The 18,246-nt window shown below is 39.0% G+C and overlaps 1 protein-coding gene across 1 annotated transcript in view; it reads left to right on the forward strand.

The window, feature by feature from the left end:
* Positions 1-18,246, forward strand: part of RBMS3 (RNA binding motif single stranded interacting protein 3) — a 355,783-nt gene that overhangs the window by 269,475 nt on the left and 68,062 nt on the right. The window contains exons 8-9 of the mRNA XM_026681344.2: positions 7,511-7,607; positions 16,473-16,523. Coding sequence (XP_026537129.2) covers positions 7,511-7,607; positions 16,473-16,523 — 148 coding nt within the window. The remainder of the gene's footprint in view (positions 1-7,510; positions 7,608-16,472; positions 16,524-18,246) is intronic.

The raw sequence follows: 18,246 nt of genomic DNA on the forward strand, positions 1-18,246 counted from the left end.
GGTTAAGAGGCGCAGTGTCCAAGAAGCAGTAACGCTTCCTTGGCAGAAGTTGGGGGGGCTGGGTTTTTGCTAGCTTCTTCTCTGTGCCGGGCTGGAGAGGGGCGCTTCATCCTGGCTAGAGTTGGGGTGAAGCTCTCCCACCTGCTGGGTCCCCAACACAAGCCTCAGGAACACCAACACCCCTTCCCTTCAAGGCCAGGAAGGGGCTCCAGCTTTCCAGCAGAGGGAGGCGGCATTCCCCACCTAACTTTCTCTCCCTGTCCCGGCTGTGGAACCGGTTGTCAATGAGGATGTCCCGCCATCCCAACGGGGACCAGGGGGACAGGCAGGGAGGTGCAAGGACCCCAAAAGGCCAGGTTGAGCCAACGCATGCACCTGGCCAGCTGGTCTGCACATCCGCACCAGAAACTGGAAGACCAGGCTCACCGGAAACCGGAAGTTCATCTGGTGGGGTTTTTTTTTGTTCCGGCATGCACACTCCCGTTTTGGTTAGCCATCACTGACATAAGCGATGCTTGGGCAGAGTCTGCAGGATTGTCTGGGATGCTACACATCCTCTTCACAACCAGTGTTCCTTGTTACTTTCTGGGTGGAGGCTTTGTGGTATCAGGTTCATCTAGATTCAGTCACATTTTTGTTTCATATAGCATCAACCTTGTGAATTGTCAGGTTTTTCTCTTCAAAGAAAAAGAAAATACATATTCAAAATGTATATGTATGATGCAGTTATATATTTATGTTTGTATATAGCATGTGTCTATGTGTGTTAAGTATGTGTATATACTTTCTCTTGAGAGCAGGCAACAGAATTTAATTTTTAATGTGGGCCAGTGTTTGCAGTAAAAAAAATGACAATAAAGTTATCTTTATTAAAGTTATTTCACAAAGAAGAGATGATCAACTTATTTTCCACAGCACCAGAAGGCAGGACAAGAAGCAATGGATGGAAATTATTCAAGAGAGAAGCAACTAGAACTAAGGAGAAATTTCCTGACAGAATAATTAATCAGTGGAAGGCCTTGCCTCCAGAAGTTGTGGATGTTCCCACACTGGAAGTTTTAAAGAAGAAATTGGGCAATCATTTGTTTGAAATGGTATAAGGCTTTCTGCCTGAGCAGCAGGTTGGACTAGAAGACCTCCAAGGTCCCTTCCAAATCTGTTATTCTGTTTTGTTGTGGGACTCTATTTAATTACTTGAATTGTAAGATGAGGGGGAAATATTTACTTTCAGACTTGGAAGGTGCTATTAATATCTTACAATAAAATCAGAACTATTACTTTTGGATGTGCTTATCTGGACTATCTTGCAATGCTGACATAAACCGAGTGTCTGAGAACTCATGGTTAAACTTGTTAGGAAGTGATACTCATGGATTTTTTTTCCTATTCTCTTAAATCTCTTGTGTTTCTTGGAAAACATCTCTGCAATTTGCAGAATCCCTTCAGTTTATAATAAAAGATTGTGATGAAAAGAGAATGGGAAAAATTAACGATCTAACACTTTTTTTCATCCTCAAAATATTCTTTTCCTAGTTTAATTGGAATTGTCTGAAACAAATATAAAATCCTTGGTAATATATTCATCTTAATTGTAGATATTCTCCCTATTAGAGATAACTGTAAATTTTCCAATTTTTTCAAATCTTTACGATCTGCTGTTTGAGTTTTTAGTAGTTATATTCTTTGAGTGTCCCACATCTTGCTGTCAGTTGTATTCCTAGATACTTAACTTTGTTTGTGATCTGGATGTTCAATCTCACTATCAATTCTTTCTTTTGTTTTTCCACCATATTTTTAACTAAAATCTTAGTTTTATCTTTCTTTATTTTCAAACCTGCTACCTGTCCATATTCTTCAATCTTTTCTATCAGTTTGGGTGCTGTTTTTAATGGTTCCGCTAGTATGAAAACCAGATCATCTGTGAATGCTTGTAACTTGTATTCCTCTTTTTTATTTTCATTCCCTTTATTTCACTGTCATCTCTAATATTTCTATTTAGTACCTCCAAAGTCAAGACAGAGGCGACAGCGGGCATTCTTGCCTAGTTCCTTTTTTAATATTGAAATTATCTGTTAAGTCTCCATTTATCATTACTTTAGCAGATTGCTTATGATATATTGCCTTTATAGCTTTAACAAATTTTCCACTAAATCCCATTTGTTCCATTTGTAATATCATAAACTGCCAATTTACATTATCAAAAGCTTTTTGTGCACCTAAATATACCAAGGCCATTTGTTTTTCAGGATGTGTTTCATAATATTTCAAAGTATTCAAAATTATTCTCATATTATCCTTGATTTGCCTCTTTGGCACAAATCCATTTTGATCAACATGTATAAAATTATTCAAGTATCTCTTAAGTCTTTCTGCCATTATCGAGGCAAAAATTTTATAATCTGAATTCAACAGGGAGATACACCTATAATTTTTGATTTGTTGTAGCTCAGTGTCCTCTTTTGGTATGAGGGTAATGTATGCCTCTGTCCATGAGTTAGGTATTGCTTAAAGTGATGAATGATGACAAAACATCATTCATCACTTCAAGCATTGGGATACTTAAAGATTCCTGTAGAATTTTGTAAAATTCCACTGGTAGCCCATCTGGGCCCGGGGCCCTTCCAGTATTTTGTCTCTTTAATGCCTCAGTTAAGAACTTGGTTGTTTTCTTGATCATATTTCATTACTCAAATTAGGTGACTTCATCAATGCACTGATGATGTTTGTGTCAGGATTTGACATAAAAATTGACAGTTTGTATATTTTTATTATGAAATTTATTTATCACCTCTCTTGTATTCAACTACTTTGTATACCTTACAACATAAAAAAAAATTTGACCACTACATGACTGCTGCAAAATTCTTACAGGGAAGTATTGCAACATATTATCTTAGGAGGTAAGAAGTATTTTGAAAAGAAACAAAGAAACAAAGACTTTTGAACTAGTCACTAAAAGAGCCAGGAGGAAGTGAGGATACAGTAACAACAGTTAATTGCTTGAAAATAACATTAAACATATGAAAAAATAAATAAAGTTGATTTCAAGTCCCATTAGGAAAAGCTCAAACAAGGACAGGATATGAAGCTTTTTAATTTCACCCTAAAACCTTATAACAGGCAAAATAAAAAGGAAAAGACCGTAGTGTTTTCTCTCCCTCTCTCTCCCTCTCTCTCTCTCTCCCTCTCTCTGTCTCTCTCTCTCTCTCTCTCTCACACACACACACACACACTCACTCACTCTCACTCTCACTCTCTATTTGTGTGAGAGAAAATATAATAAAAAATTGTATATAGCAATTAATTTCTTTATATAGTAATTAATTTCTTGTTGAATTTTATTAAAACACTTTTGCAGCAGTTTGAGAATATGAAAAAACAAACAAACATAAATCTATCTTTACTTCATCTTTGTGGTTGATTATATTATTTTCTATGGCTTGATATGTTCCAGATTGCTTGTCTTTATTCATAAAAATTATTTGTTTTTCCACTACCAAATTTCAGAGAAATATTAATTTTGATAATTAATACAATTATCCTTACTTTATAATTATTTTTATATTTATAATAGATATGTATTTTAATTTATTTATGAATGTTACTTGCCAGCCATCTCACGGATCAGAAGTCTCTGAGATGCTTACATCATAACAACATATAACAGCAATTATAATTTAAAAGTGAATTAAAATTACAAAAATTAAAACAATTTTAAAAACTTGTGGAAAGGAGAGATGGTATTAGGGTATCAACCACATCTAATCAGCAGCATCTTTCTGGACCCCAAGCCTAGCCAGGGTTTAAGGACTTTCCTAAAGGCCTAAAGAGAGCGGGCGGATCTTATCTCTGTGGCAAGATGTTCCAGAGAACAGGAGCTGTAATAGAAAAGTATCTTCTAGATTCCACAAGCTGAAATTCCTTGGCTGATGTGGTCCTTTTGCCAGCACAAGTGAGGTCGGCCAATCCCATTAGGAAAAACAATTCCACAATTATCCTGGACCCATGCCATAAGGGGCTTTAAAGGTAATAACTAACATCTTGAATTACCATATATGCCGGCGTATAAGACGACCCGGCGTATAAGACGACCCCCCAACATTTCCACTCAAAATATAGTTTGTTATATACTCGCCCCCTCTTCCGCACGCCTTCCACTTTTGCACTTTTTTTTTTTGAGGCACTTTTGTCTACCGTGGAAGCAGAATCCCATGAAGCCGAAAGGAGCAGCCAGCCTTCTCCCAGCTCCCAAGGAAGCGAGGCTCGCACCGCCCGGGCTCTGCTGAGGTATCCGGCTGGGGCTGTCAGGAGTTGTTACCGCTGGCGCGGCTCGCGCGGCTCCAGTCCGCGTTGCCTCGGGAAGGGAAAGGCAAAAAGGAAGAGCCGTGGCGGTGCTTTGCAATGGCAGCAGCGGCTCCTGGTTTTGCCTTTCCTTCCCGAGGCAACGCGGGACTGGAGCAGCGGAGCCCGCGGAGCCGCGCCAGCGGTAATAACTCCTGACAGCCCCAGCCGGATACCTCAGCGGAGCTCGGGCGGTGCGAGCCTCGCTTCCTTGGGAGCTGGGAGAAGGCTGGCTGCTCCTTTCGGCTTCACGGGATTCGTTTCCACGGTGCGCAAAAGTGCCTCAGCCGCGGGCAGCCGCAGTGCTTCCCAATTACTATTTGCCGGCGTATAAGGCGACCCGGCATATAAGACGACCCCCCCAATTGGAGGCATCTTTTTCAGGGCAAAAAAGTCGTCTTATACACCGGCAAATACGGTACACCCAGAAGCAGTTTGACAATCAGCTTAGCTTGCATAATACTTATATTACATTTGCCACCTTAAGGGCCTCCAAAACTTTCTGAGTACTGGATTATGTAGCTTCTGAAAGCTCTTCAAGAGTAGCTCCATATATAGCGTATTGCAATAATCCAAGCAGGATATGATTGGTGTGTGAATAACTGAGCGCAGGGCTTCACAGTTCAGTTATTAATTAATATTACTAAGCTATGTTACATTTTTAGTTAAAGACTCTTTTTTCTTTTTCTGAGAACATTAGTTTTTAAAGGTTACCTATATAATCTATAAATTAACACACATATATACATATATACATACATCTCTCTCTCTCTCACACACACACACACACACACACACGCACACACGTGCACACACACACACACACGAGGTGGTATTCAGCAGGTTCTGACCAGTTCTGGAAAATCGGTAGTGAAAAGTTTAAGTAGTTCAGAGAACTGGCAAATACCACCTCTGACTGGCCCCACCCCCATCTATTCTTTGCCTCCCGAGTCCCAGCTGATCACCTGGATCTTCTTTTGTTGCCCTGCACAGGAGAACAGAGTTGGAAAGCAGGTTAGTGGGGTGGGGAGGGAATGGGATTTTGCAGTAACCTTCTCCCAGGAGTGGAGTGGGAATGGAGATTTTGCAGTATCTTTTCCCTGCCATGCCATGCCCACCAAGCCACACCCACAGAACCGGTAGTAAAAAAATTGCATCCCACCACTGATATATATTCTAATTCTATTTTATTCTATTTATAATTAGTTCATTTTTAGTTTATTTCTCATCACTTTTATCTTAAAAATTGGTCTTTCATCAGCATTATTGCAAAACAGAAACATATTAGAACCCAAGTTTTTGAATAAAATGCAATTTTTATTACACTGAAAATATTCACTGCTACAATATTTTTTAAAAAACACCTCCACTATAATTTGGAAACTGAAAGTGAATGTAAGTTTGGTGTAGTTTCATTTTGAACTATTACTAACTATTTTGTTAATCCATGGCATTAATTATCTTTAAACTGGTTAATATTATTTATTTATTCTAATGTGTTTAGTAATTAAAGATTTTTATTTATTGGGAAATTTGAATCAATTGCATTAATCATGAATAGAGTTTGTCAGAATTGAGTGGGACACTTTAAAAAAAAGTTAAATAATCAGTAGTTAAATTAATCTAAGCAGTGCAATGGTTATAAAGTCAGAAATAACCCATGTAATTATTCAGTATTATTCATAATGGTATTCATTTTGTGGCACATAATTTTTTGTTCCTTTTAAGTTCCCAAAGCAATTAATTATCAGTAAAGTTATTTTATCAACAAAGTATAACCTGTTATCAAATTCCAACATCATCCTTATGTCTGCATATATCTGTCTCTCATCTATTCTGTTCTGAGGTAAATATGTAACTGCAGGCTTAGAAATTAAGGCTTCATCTTGTTTTAATTGTTGCTACAATTTTATGGAGAAATAAATTTCTCCTCCCAATTCCCAGATGTTGATGAAGCCTTTAGAAAGTCAAGAAAGGCAAAATCCCTCCATTTTCATTCATATTTTCTTTTTTACCATCTGCAGTACAGTGCTCACATTGATATATGGACTGTTTGACTATGCTATAAATCTTGCTGGAATAAACTATTTAACTAGCACATTGTATCTGTTTTACTGAGTATAAGCTACAAAAACGTTTGTCTCACATATTTGCCTGACTGCCGTGCAGGTTCTGCTAGGGTGTATATCCCTAACAGCAACCATCTCAAAATTCAACAAAAAAAAATCAAAAAAGGCAACACAATAGTTAATACAATTGATTATGTTTGTCGGGTTTAACATTAACTTTGATAATACCTTTTAAGTGTGGGTACGCTTTATTATGAGCACCTGTTTCCCAGTATTTATTTTTTTAACATGGATGTTCCTTAATATGTACATTTTGAATACTGTTTTCAGAAATAAAACCTACAAATCCCTTAACAAAGTAGGGGTTAGAACTTTTTTTTCTTGAGGTGCAAGGCTGATATAATAAAGCTAGGATAAAATATTGCCTTAATTGCGCAGCTGTGGTTGCCATATTGTTTTTCTTTTTCACAACCTCCTCTTCATCATCCTACAGCAGACATTCCTGTTACTCATATTGATTGAATATGAACTATAAATCCATTAAAACAGTATATATTCTTATGTTCATATTTCAAACAGACCTCTCTTCCTTTCTAAAAAGGGACTGTGTATTATTGCAATATGAAGGATTGTAGTCCAAATACAATAAACATAAATTTTATGACAAATCTGAAAAAATGCCCATTTCCAAGGCTAATATGAAATAAAGACCAGAATCTTATTTCAACTTTATTTTGGTTAGTCTCTGACTTCACAGTTAATTAGAAATCTGAGTAAAACAAGTTTTTAATTAAAAACTCCCAATGTCTTAATGTTAGTCCAAAAATTAGTACAGGATTTTTTTTTAAAAGAAATGATTTTGCTAATGAAAAGGCAGAAGTATAAAAGGGCGATTATTCCCATTTACTGCTTTATTTTGTTAATTTCTCTATCTCGCCATTCTTTTCTAATTAATATTCTACAAGGTTAACAATAATTACAATTGAGATTTACATTAATTACAGATACATTTATCTTTAGTTGGTAGTGGTTTATGAAGCAGTCCATGTCAGTCCATTACCTCTTTTTTCTTTTTCTTACTTTTTTTGTTTTGTTCACAGATTTTATTCCTCAACGTACAATATTGCTACAAACCGCATGATTCCACAGACATCTATCACGCCATTCATTGCTGCTTCCCCTGTCTCCACATATCAGGTATGTTTGAATTGCCTCGTATACCCCTGATTCAATATCTGTGATCTGAATAACAATGGAGGGTAAATGTATACAACATATAATCCAGACCTGCACATTAACTTTGTTGTTTAGTAGCACTTAAAAAAGAGAGTCCTTGACAGCAGTTCCCATTGGAGAGCAGCTAAAATTGTTTGCTGATCAATGGGACAGCTCCACCTCTAATGCGTGGGTCAAGGACACTATTAGGTTTGGTTTGGCGCTAGATATTCAATCCTCCCCCCCGAACTTTTTCATTAGGAGCCCTAGGTCCACGGACCCCATTAAGAGGGTGTTGATGCAGGAGGCTATCAATCATCTTCTACATATTCGGACCATTAGAGAGGTCCCATCTGAACAGCGAGGTCACGGCTGTTACTCTCTATTGTTTGTGATCCCAAAGAGTTCGGGGGGCTGGAGGGCAATTCTGGACCACAAACGTCTGAACAGATCATTGGTTTATCGAAAATTCAAGATGACTACTCTCCAGTCCATTCTGCTCAGCATCAGAGAGAACGATGTCCTGACCTCTATAGATCTCACAGAGGCTTATCTACATATACCAATTAGACCTGCTCACTACAAATATCTTAGATTCTGCTATTGTGATCGGCACTACGAATATATCGCCCTACCATTCGGTCTGGCTTCAGCCCCTAGGACTTTTACCAAGGTCCTCGCGGCTTTGGCTGCCTCACTCAGGATCAAATCTATTTGCTTACAATGTTATCTGGATGATATTTTAATTTTGTCATCTTCCAGACATCAAGCAAAATTGGATACCAAGATTACTCTGGAGACCCTTCAAGGTCATGGCTTTTCCATAAATTGGGATAAAAGCCATTTGATCCCCTCAACTAGGTTAGTTCATTTAGGGGCAGTGATAGATACCGTGGAGGGTAAGGTCTTTCTCTCTCAGGACAGGTTAAACAGTATCCAGTCTTTGGCCAGAAAGATCAGAGCCTTAAAGAGGGTTTCCCTGGCAGTGCTGTCTCAACTGTTAGGGAAACTGATTTCTTGTATTTCCATTGTGCCTTGGGCTCGATTCCATTCTAGAGAGCTGCAATGGTTCCTGCTACCTTTCCAGCGACCCAGAAGAGCCACTTCCAACGTCCGGATAAAGGTACCACACAATGTTCTCCGATCACTCTGCTGGTGGTTGGAAAAAACGATAAACAAGGGGTGTCCTTTCAAGGAACCTTACAGGGCAACGATCACAACCGATGCCAGCCTGGTAGGATGGGGAGCTCACTTCCAATCCCACACTGTGCAGGGAATTTGGACTATTTCCGAACAATCACAAAGCATCAACCTGTTGGAGCTGCGAGCAGTTCACCTGGCCTTACGCAGCTTCTACCCCTTTTCCAATCATGCCACAATCTGGTCGTGACAGACAATATCACAACCAAGGCCCACGTAAACAGACAGGGGGGTACCCATTCCAAACTTCTGATGCTGGAGACGGCCAAGTTGTTCAAGTGGGCCGAGGCCAATCTGTTTTCACTCAAGGCAGAACACATAGCAGGGGCCTTAAACACACAAGTGGACTGGCTCAGCAGGGCCGCGATAGATCAGGCAGAGTGGCGCTTACACCCGTCTGTCTTCCAGGAAGCAGTGTGGAGGTTTGGGCAACCGGTGATCGATCTATTTACCTCTCCTCTCAACACCCAATTGCCCCAGTATATTTCAAGGTACCCGACTCAGGGGACGGAGGCCATCAATGCCCTGCGTTGTCAGTGGCCTCCCGGACTTCTATATGCATTTCCTCCACTCCCGGTAATACCCAGGTTGATCCAGAAGTTATTGGAGGAACGAGCAGAATTGATATTGGTCGCCCCTTACGGGTCCAGGCGAACATGGTTCGCAGACTTACAGGACCTGTCGAGAGAACAGGAAAATTCCACCGTCGAAGGTTTTCCTCTCCCAAGGGCCGATACTTCACCCGAACCCACAATGTCTCAGTCTAACCGCATGGAGGTTGAGAGGAGCCGTTTAAGGACCCAACAGATTTCAGAGGATGCTATTGCCACCATTCAAGCATCCAGACGGTCCTCAACAAATCGTATATATGAGGCCACGTGGTCTGCCTTCTGTTGCTGGTGCCAGGGGTCTTAGATCGACCCAACTGCCCCATCAATACGACAGTTATTGGCCTTTTTACAGGAGGGGTTGACCAAGGGCCTATCTCCAAATACTTTATGCAGACAGGTGGCGGCTTTAGCCTCGGTGATAGCCTGGGGTGACCTCCGGTCCATAGCGCACCATCCACATGTCCACAGCTTTCTTAAGGGTGCTGCAAACTTACGACCTCCTGTAATTCACCGCTATCCCACCTGGGACCTCAACAAGGTGTTAACCGCACTTACAACTGGCCCGTTCGAGCCTTTAAGAACCGATAGTCTTAAATTCCTGTCATATAAGGTGGCCTTCCTAATTGCAATCACATCAGCAAGGAGGATTTCCGAATTGGCAGCATTGTCAATGAGAAAGGACCTGTGCGTGTTTCATGCGGACAGAGTGATTCTCCGATTGGATCCATCATTCACTCTTAAAGTAAATTCAGCCTTCCACAATTATGCAGGAGTTGGTGCCTCCAATTTTTTGTACGAAACCATCTCATAGACTGGAGCATCAATGGCATCGACTTGACGTTCAAAGGGCCTTAAGCATCTATCTAGACCGCACGGTGGCATTTCAAAAATCTGAGGCTCTATTCCTATCCTTCAACCCATCCACTTTAGGGCAAAAGGTGTCATTGACGACCATCGGTAGATGCTTGAGAGCCACCATAACTAAAAGTTACGATTGCCAGTCCATCTCAGTTCCTAAGGGCATTGCAGCCCACTCAACAAGGAGTGCGGCAACATCAGCAGCATGGGCCACACGGGCTTCCATAGATGAAATTTGCAGAGCGGCAACTTGGGCTTCACCATCTCCCTTTGTCAGAAATTATAAAATTGATGTCTATGCCTCAGCGGACGCTTCATTTGGCAGAAGACTCCTGCAGAGGGTCCACAGAGTTTAGGAGTGGATTTCGATCCAGACGGAGTCCCTCCCTAAGGACAGGCCAAGCTTTGGTATGTCCCACTTCTGGATGCTCTGAACAGCTCATGGGAGAAAGGGCGTTGGTACTTATCTGATACGCCCATTGTCTGTGAGCTGTGAAGAGCATCCAGCCCCACCCATTTCTGGTGGGGTTCTGGTGGGGTTCCGTTCCAGTCAGGGATCTAGATTAGATGATGGGTCCCGGACTTTGGCACTCAGTCTTCGCAAAACTGGGGGACGCTGGGGGACGCTGGGGGATGCTGAGGAGGTGTCCCGTGGAGGAGGAGGAGCGTCCCGGAGTTTTAAGCCCAGCCTTTCCAGAAGAGACTGAAGCACCTCCCACTTCTGAATGCTCTTCACAGCTCACAGAGAACGGGCGTATCAGGTAAGTACCAACGCCCTTTTTCTAGGTGTCTACCTGAGCTTCAAGTAGCAAATGCATAAGTAGCATAGCATGTCTAGAGTAAATTATATTTTTGTAAAAATAATTTTAGATTGACTTTTAAATATCGGTTAGTTTACGGAATGATTAGTTGTCACAACTTTTAGTTTGTAAACGTATTATCATAATGCATTTGCCTCTGCATAATATTTTCAACCAACACTGAATATTTTGTAGATGAAGAGGACATATTAAATTATAGTATAACTTCACTGTAAGAGGTGAAGTTGGCAGGGCTGAGGGAATAAGGCATGCCTGTTACACACATATCAGTTAATTCAGAAGAAGAAGAAGAAGAAGCCATCTTTGATGAATCTCAAAATTTAATTAAGAAAGAGAGGAGAAAGAGAGGAAGGAAAATGAAGGACTTAAGATTTAAAAAAACACCCAAGAAAGAGAAAAATAAGATGCAAAATCAATATAATGCTAGAAAACAAAAGAAAAAAGGAACACAACAGAGAAGGGAAGCTAACAAGGCAGAGGCTAGGAGAAGGGGTGGGGGTAGAAAGGCCTGGTGGGAGAAGAAAGAAAGGGAAAAGGTGGAGAAAAGCCACAAAGCTTTGAAACCAGATGGGAAAAGAGGAATTTTTTTTAGGGACAAAGGGTAAGGTATAATTTGTTTTAAAAAAAGATTCTGCAAGGTACATAAGATGGTACTGTAGCATTTGTATTAGAAATAGAAAATTAGAATGGTTTAAGAGTTAATAAGAGATTAAAATATTGAAATGTTTAGTAATGTATTTAATCATTTTGGATTTATTATTTTTCTTTTTTAAAAATTAGTAGATAGAATGTACCAAGCAGAATCAGATTGGGTATTAGGTGTTATTTTAAATGTTAATTTAGGGGGATGATAGAAAGGCATCATACTCTGATTAGTGATTTCAGGAGAAACTCTTTTTTCTTTTTACTATAGGGAATGAGACAAATGGATAATAAAGAATGGACAAAGGATACAAATATAATGACTTAAATTAAAATGAATTAAATAAGATAGAATTAAGAAAAGTGAAATGTGTGGAGAAGCTAATTTAGAAGATATAGAATGGTAAATAAAATAGGTAATGGCATGTAAGATGAGCATGAATATAATTGAAGTCCATGTAGAGAGAGGTTTCTGGGGCCAAGTTACTTTCCTAAAAGATCTTTTATATTTTTGTGTTTTGTGTGTTTATGTATGTGGGAGAATTAATAAAACCTTGCAGGAATATAGAATGAGAATAATGGTAACCAAGTCAAAGAGAAATAGATGATAATTATAAATTGGATAAATATAGAGAAAAATAATAATAGTGAAATTGGATAAGAGTAAAGAGTAATAAAGAGAAATTGGATAAGAGATATTTGTATGCTCATATGGAAATGGTCTAAAATAGAATTATATTGTATAAAATAATGTTTTATTTGGCTTGTAAAATTTATAATGGAAAGAGGTTCATGTATTAATGGTTAATGATGGTTTGTTTGTCTTTAAAATTAATAAAATTTGTTTAAAAAAAAAAAAGGTCAGAAGGCTATTTTACCACATCTGATAGAGCTATGAAAAAAAACCTCAAAAGTGCTGGAAACTCATAGTATAGTGCAGAAAATCTTGAAATTTAAATTTGAAATGAAATCACAACTTTTTATACTACATATGATCTCTGAATCAATAACAATCAACAAGAAATATTAATTCAGTTAGATAAACAGTAGCAACAATAAATTTCACTTGAACTGGAAGAATGACACAGTTCAAACAATCCCTGATTGGGAACTTGTAGAATATGCAGAAGTGGTAAAATTAACAGTTTTAATTAACAATTAAAATTAACAAAAGTTTAATTAAATTTAAGCCAAAATAGTTCCCATAACTATAACATATCATACAACATAGAAAATGTAATTAAATGCTGTCTGATTTCTAAGAGGACTTATATGTCTACAAATATTGTGAATCAGAAAATATATTAAAAGGAAACAGTCACAAACTCAGAAATTCTTTTTAATATTCCATTTTCCACATTTTTGGATTGTAATTCTTTTTCCATTTGCTCCATTTATCTATTTTTTTCTTTTATTAACGAGTGTTTGTGTTAACAATACAATAGAGACTTCAATATTAAGTAAACAGATTGAAGTATCTACAACACAACAAATAATTGTGATAATGATTCTTTTTTACTATTATACTCAACTTTGAATGTATTATTTTATGCTTGTATTAGTGCACCATAAATTGTAATTAAAATTGATAGAATATTTTTTCCTTTTTTTCTTTCTTCTCAGTACTCTAAGCCATGGATGTCAAACTCGCTGCGTCAAGTTGCCGTCATGTGACATATTGCAACTTTTTTCCCTTTGCGAAGCTGGGATGGGTTTAGCCTGCACATGACGCATCCGGCCCATGGGTCACCAGTTTGACATCTCTGCTCTAAGCTAGCTAAACAATAGATTAATAATCTTTAATACTGTTAGATAAATATATTATTTTGAAACAACACATCACAAAATGTATAACAATGTAAGAAAAATACATTAAAAAAATCAAGATGATGGCCACAATTGCTCATGAGGGAGGGTTACCACCTATGTCCCTGAGGACACCTTTTGTTTATTAAGCATCTGAGGATAAATTTTCAAGTATATAGAATCACAATAAATTAATTTGTCGAATGGAACCTGTTAGTGAAATCAGAAAAAAAATAAGAATGATTAGATCTGTGATACTGTGATACTTGTAAAAGTTTACAAGTGTTTCATGAAAAGAACTGTTTAGCCACCAAATAGTTAAATGACTGATGAGATAATTATTTGAAGAGCTGAAAATACAAGAAAAAAAATTGCTAATAGCCTACAAAAGCCTAAGAAACTTAAGGCAGCCATAGAGTCCATGCAGCCACAGCCGGTGGAGTGAGCAAGCATGAGTCATGCAGGGGAGCCCATGCAGGAAACATTCGCCTGCCTGGGACTGCCCAAGGACACTGGATGGGAGCTTGAAGCAGGTGTCCCTGCTTAAAAACACCAGAAAGGAAGGGGCCCACATGGGGGGGAAACAAAAGATGGGTAGACAGGAGGCATGGAGGTAGCTGCATGATTAGGTGGGCTGACTCTAGCTCTGCATGGCTACAAATGCAGTCTGGCCCCAGCAGCTGCAATCACTGGCTGGCCTGCTGCTACCATCACAGCCGCCGCCACTGCTGCTGCAGCATCTGGTGTCCTGTCGCACTGCCGTTAGGGCACTCTGTGGGGTTGACACATGCGAATCACATGTTGTCTCCTCCAGTGGCCTGGGTCAGGGTGGGCCTTTTTCTTCCCATCCCATGAAGAGCAAGAAAGCTTGGAGGAGGGAACCATCCTGCTTCCCACTCCTCTTTGCTGCTTCAAAGGGCCCTTGGATATTTTGTGCAGCCTGTTGCCCTGCACAGCAACCACTGAGTCACTTGCCTCCTCGCCCAGTGCCCAAGACTGCTACTTGCCCCACCTGGCTGCTGAGAGGCACATTTAATTGTCCCACAGAACAGATCATCCAGGTACAAGTGTTTCTCTATGATGGAACAAGAGGGTGGGACAGGAATGTAAGCAGACCATTGTCAGGGGAGAGCACCAGTGGAGGACCCACTGAGCATAAACATCAGTGATGGATTGGCTGAGGTGGGGAGCCCACGTTGGAGTACGCATGGCAATGTGCCTGGCATCAATTATCCTGGACCCATTCTCAATTAGGTTTTAAAGAGAAGTGATGCTTCCTTGTTGGTCTACTGGAAGAGACACTAATTAGTGTTGATTAAAGCATGTTCTTTGCTTGTTTTTGCCAGTAAAGGCCAAAAAGACAGCAAGTAAAACTTTAATTGATTATAAAAATGGCTTCCAAACAGATGGGAAGAACCAAAGAGGGTTGATATCAGTGCCATTTTGAAATGTTTTGAACAATATATTACATGCCACCATGCTAGACTCCATTACATAATACCCCACAAATTATTGGAACAGGCTTGGCATAATTCCTTAATTTGTTATCATGCTGTTGTTCTGATAATTGTATTATAGTTGCTGCTCTGTAAAGTGAGAAATAGTTGCAGAAAGAATTAAAAGCAAACAGTGGCCTTGGATTTGTGACCTTTTATATATTTATGTTACATTAGGTAATCCAAAGTCTATTACTGTCTGATTTGATTATTTATTGGTCTTTTTAAGCTTGATTAAGCCTGATATTTGTCCCTTTGTTATCTGAAAGCACCATAGCATTAGTAAACAAGATCTGTGAAAGTAGGATTATTTTTAACGAGTAGAATTGCAAAAAGTTCAGGATTATTAGAAAATACATTTCTTTGATTTTTGAAGTAGTTTTAATTTGAAATTTATTTGTCAAAAAAGGATCTGTATATTTCTTCCTCATGAGAGTGTTATTTATTATACAATATGAGATAATCATCACTCTCTGAGCTAATTGATCATAAAAACTCATTTAATATTTTTAAATTTTAGTGTCAACCCTAATTGTCTTGCTTAATAACTTTATGCTAAATCCTTTCATGGCATCAGCAAAGAATTATTTACAGTATTCATTCATTCAGTCAGTCAGTCAGTCATCCAGTCATTCATTATTTGGGTCCTGCAGTAATATATATTGCTTTCTTTGTATTAGTCATAATATGTGATATTGATTGTTGTGCATGTACAATTTAATCTTCATTAAATTTCTCAGTTAATTGCTGTGTACATCAGCCTTGTATTTGATCCTGAGTAAAAGATAGTATTCAGATCTCTGTGTTATTTGATATTGCTGAATACTGAATAGCAGTATCAATCCTGTCCAACTAGATCAGATCTTTTTTTAATGTCCAAAATACAGGTAGTACTCAACTTTACAACAGTTCGTTTAGTGACTGTTCAAAGTTACAACAGCACTGAAAAAAGTGACTTATGATCATTGCAGTATCTCCATGGTCACATGATTTATTATTCAGATGCTTGACATCTGATTCACATTTATGATGGTTGCAGTGTCCTGGGATCATATGATCCCATTTTGTGACCTTCTGACAAGGAATTTCAATGGGGAAATCAGATTCACTTACAACCGTATTATTAATTTATCAACTGCAGTGATTCACTTAACAACTGTGGCAAGAAAAGTTGTAAAATGAGGCAAAACTCGCTTAACAAATGTTGGACTCAATTGTGGTCATAAGTTGAGGAATACCTGTATTACTTCCAGCTCTGATATAATTATAAGTTATAAACATTTAAAATTGTGAAATTTTCAAAATGTAACACAAAGTTTTCATTCTAATTTTTTTTTCAAAGCAAGACTATTTATTGATTCCCCCCTTTTTTTCTTGCCATTTAGCTAATAGACTGTTCTTTCTGGTACACAGGTTCAGAGTACTTCATGGATGCCCCATCCATCATATGTTATGCAACCAACAGTAAGTAAATACAACAACAACTGCCTTTCTTGTTTCTTTCTTAATTAAGAATTAGTCAGATGCTCTCCACTGCTCTTGCTGAAACAGATTCATTAAACTGACCATTTATTTAAGTGATCTAAACTACAAAACATTAAATATTAGTGGGGAATTAGATGGAATTCTCTGTGGATCATATGTGTGCACATTGCTTCTATGGATTGCTCTTAAAAGTACATGGATTGCCAAAAGCAGTAGTTAACATGTCATTTTTGCAGGAATTCAGAGCTGTAATTATGACTAAGAATTCCCTGACAATTTCCCTGGGCTAAGAGCTCAGTGTTGGGCACTCTTTTAGGGACATTCAGTTTATTTCCTAGAACTTCAGGATAAAAAGCCAGGTAGCAAGTAATGAGAAAAATCTACTGAAGGTTTTGGAAAGTTTCATGCATATATTTATATGTGTCTTTGTGTTATACTCCTCACTATCAGAGTATCTTGTGGAAGCAAAGTTTATATTTTCAGAGGTAACTTGATCTGTCCAAAATGATAAAGAGGATTCTGCTACATAAGGGTATGATAGCAGGTATGACAACATTTATTAAGCAGGTTTTTGTATGGCTGTAGTGGAAATTCCGTAAATAAAATATATACAGTATTCTGTTTAAGCTCAGGTGAGGTGTTTTGTTTTGTTTTGTTGCAATGAACCCTTGCATTCATTTTTTTTTGGAGCAATCTTCTGTTTTCTTTTTGTACTAAGAAGTGGCAATCCTGAATGATTTCCATGTGTCAGATGTATTGAAGACATCTTCATTCTGGAAATGTCCTTAGGGAATCTCGTTAAATTCAATATTGTTTGTACTGAAAGATGATGTTGATAAATATGCTGTTTTTCTTGATGGTAAGGGAATTACTAAGTAGATATTGCATACTTTATGAATTATTACATTAGAAAGAACAAGAAAACCACACTTCTGTGAATACTAAGTTGTCAGGACAAGTACATCTGCTGCCACTCTTGTTTACATCTTTTTTAAAGAATGAAAAAAGTTTTTATTGGAAGAACAAATCATACTGAAATATTCACCAAAATAAAATAGGGATGGTGTTTTGATTTTTTCTTGATCAAATTGTTTGGTTAGAATGTGACATAAATATCCCATTCAAACTTGATTAACTACCGTATATACTCGAGTATAAGCCGAGTTTTTCAGCCCATTTTTTGTGCTGAAAAAAATCCCCCTCGGCTTATACTCGAGTCAGATTCCCCTCTGAAAAAAAAATTGGTGTGGAGTTGCTGCCGCCGGAGCGGCCCCAGTCCTGCCGCCTCGGGAAGGAAAAGCAAAGCGCTTTTTGCCTTTCCCTTCCCGGCTGGGGCTGTTGGGAGTCGCTGCCGCCGGCGCAGCCCCAGATCTTGCGCCGCCTCGGGAGGGAAAGGCAAAGCGCTTTTTGCCTTTCCCTTCCCGGCTGGGGCTGTTGGGAGTCGCTGCCGCCGGCGCAGCCCCAGTCCCGCCGCCTCGGGAAGGGAAAGGCAAGGCGCTTTTTGCCTTTCCCTTCCCGGCTGGGGCTGTTGGGAGTCGCTGCCGCCTGCCTTTCCCTTCCCGGCTGGGGCTGTTGGGAGTCGCTGCCACCTGCCTTTCCCTTCCCGGCTGGGGCTGTTGGGAGTCGCTGCCACCGGCGCGGCCCCAGTCCTGCCGCCTCGGGAAGGAGAGGCAAGCGCTTTTGCCTTTCCCTTCCCGGCTGG

This window comes from Notechis scutatus, chromosome Z, assembly GCF_049901735.1.
Source record: "Notechis scutatus isolate UNSWTSFEM ecotype Mainland chromosome Z, rNotScu1.2, whole genome shotgun sequence".
Taxonomy (NCBI): domain Eukaryota; kingdom Metazoa; phylum Chordata; class Lepidosauria; order Squamata; family Elapidae; genus Notechis; species Notechis scutatus.